The 2,468-nt window shown below is 41.5% G+C and overlaps 1 protein-coding gene across 1 annotated transcript in view; it reads right to left on the bottom strand.

Moving 5' to 3' along the window:
* Nucleotides 1–511: 511 nt before the first annotated feature.
* LOC106882046 (uncharacterized protein DDB_G0271670) overlaps nucleotides 512–2,468 on the bottom strand; it is a 9,363-nt gene continuing 7,406 nt past the window's right edge. The window contains exons 5-6 of the mRNA XM_014932606.2: nucleotides 1,929–2,069; nucleotides 512–699 (exon numbers count right to left, since the gene is read on the bottom strand). Coding sequence (XP_014788092.1) covers nucleotides 518–699; nucleotides 1,929–2,069 — 323 coding nt within the window. The 3' untranslated portion in view covers nucleotides 512–517. The remainder of the gene's footprint in view (nucleotides 700–1,928; nucleotides 2,070–2,468) is intronic.

Consider the following 2,468-nt stretch of genomic DNA (forward strand, 5'->3'; position numbering starts at 1 on the left):
CTTATTCTATCGGTCTCTTTTTGCCAAACTGCTAAGTTACGGGGACGTAAACACACCACCATTGGTTGTCAAGCGATGTTGGTGGGGACAAACACAGACATACATATATATATATATATACATATATACGACAGGCTTCTTTCAGTTTCCGTCTACCAAATCCACTCGCAAGGCTTTGGTCGGCCCGAGGCCATAGTAGAAGACACTTGCCCAAGGTGCCACGCAGTGGGACTGAACCCGGAACCATGTGGTTGGTAAGCAAGCTACTTACCACACAGCCACTCCTACGCCTTTGACCCTTTAGCATTTAAACCAGCCATATCCGGCTAAAAGTATTCTGCCTATTCTATCTATGTTCAAACTGGCCAGATCTGGTCTCTCACACCAACCCTACAATATCGTTTTAAAACTTAACAGCTACCTCATCAAAATCTCATAGCTATGAGATAATGCATGATTAGTTCAAAATAATGTGGATAAAAAAGCATTATGGCAGAATAATGTGAACACTAAAGGGTTAACATCCGTCTTCCATGCAGGTATGGGTTGGCCAGTTTGACAGTAGCTGGCCTGTATATATATTTACCGATTTTTTAGCAGTTTCCGTAGACAGTATGGTTGGTGGTTGCAAGATAGTTGCTAGTTCTTCCTTTATGGGTTTCTTCCATATGTCTTTGCTCTCAGGTTTGTCCTCTTTTTCTAAGCCAACAACAAAAACAAACATATCCAATTAAAAAGAAAACAAACAAAAAAACAATTATAAAACCCCACAAATAAAACTGAGAATTGCAAGAAACTAACTCAATCAAACTAAAATGTATGTACGTATATCATGCATACATACATACATGCATACATGTTGTTGTTGGCACTCCGTCGGTTAGGACGTCGAGGGTTCCAGTTGATCCGATCAACAGAACAGCCTGCTCGTGAAATTAACGTGCAAGTGGCTGAGCACTCCACAGACACGTGTACCCTTAACGTAGTTCTAGGGGATATTCAGCGTGACACAGAGTGTGACAAGGCTGACCCTTTGAATTACAGGTACCACAGAAGCAGGAAGAAAGAGTGAGAGAAAGTTGTGGTGAAAGAGTACAGCAGGGTTCGCCACCATCCCCTGCCGGAGCCTCGTGGGGCTTTAGGTGTTTTCGCTCAATAAACACTCACAACGCCCGGTGTGGGAATCGAAACCGCGATCCAATGACCGCGAGTCCGCTGCCCTAACCACTGGGCCATTGTGCCTCCACAAATACATACATACATACAAACAAAGACCAGCAAAAAAGAAAATACGCTGAACTATTGAGAAATTTTCAGTTACTCTATCCAGATTACAAATTCAGGTTTATACCTGTAATTATTGGGGCACTGGGATATGTAACACACTGCCTAAATACCAATCTTGAGAAATTAAGGTTCTAGAAAGGAGAAAGCTGATGAAGCTATAGGATGTTACCCAGGAACTCAACTAAGAGTCCACCACATCTTATGGCAGAAACAGCTATAAGCTAATGAAGTTCATTACATCACCTTTGTGTTTTTTCTGGTGTAATTGCTTTGCATATACATACATACATATATGCTACATATGCATCTAACTATAGTATGTATATATATATATATTTTAATACATGTATTGGATGTATGTATATATGTATGCATACACACACACACACACACAAACGCACTTTTATACATGCTTATGTTTGTTTATGTAAATGTTTAAATGAAATAATCACAGATACAAGCATGTCTGTGTGAGTGTGTATATGTATGCATGTGTACATTTCTTTGTTTGAAACGCACACAAAAGTGCACTCACGCACATGTGCACACACATGTACATGCACACACACACACACACACACACACACATGCACACAGAAGCATACTAATAAACAAACTGAAGCCACGATGTGGTCATTTACCTCTCTTGGCATGTATAGTACATCCACAGGCTACCGGGCTGAAAGCTGATCCCTCAGCACAATCCCTAATGTAATAACCATGTCCGGGAACCAGCTCGTAGTATTTGGTGGGGTCCTCAGCATAGGCATTTAGGGCACACGCTGGTCAACACATAAACAGAGGAGAGAAAGAGAGCATGAGCTAATATTAAATCTATGTTAGTGGTAGTGTTGGTGGTGGTGATGGAGGCAGTGGTACCGGTGGGGTGGTAGTGACGAGAGGCTGAGGATGAGGCTTTAGTGGTATTGGTGATGTTAGTAGACTACTCTTTACTCTTCTTACTTGTTTCAGTCTTTTGACTGCGGCCATGCTGGAGCACCGCCTTTAGTCGAGAAAATTGACGGCAGGACTTATTCTTTGTAAGCCTAGTACTTATTTTATTGGTCTCTTTTTACCAAACCGCTAAGTTACGGGGACGTAAACACACCAGCATCGGTTGTCAAGCGATGGTGGGAGGACAAACACAGATACAAACACACACATATATATATATATATATA

This window comes from Octopus bimaculoides, chromosome 27 (assembly GCF_001194135.2).
Source record: "Octopus bimaculoides isolate UCB-OBI-ISO-001 chromosome 27, ASM119413v2, whole genome shotgun sequence".
NCBI lineage: Eukaryota > Metazoa > Mollusca > Cephalopoda > Octopoda > Octopodidae > Octopus > Octopus bimaculoides.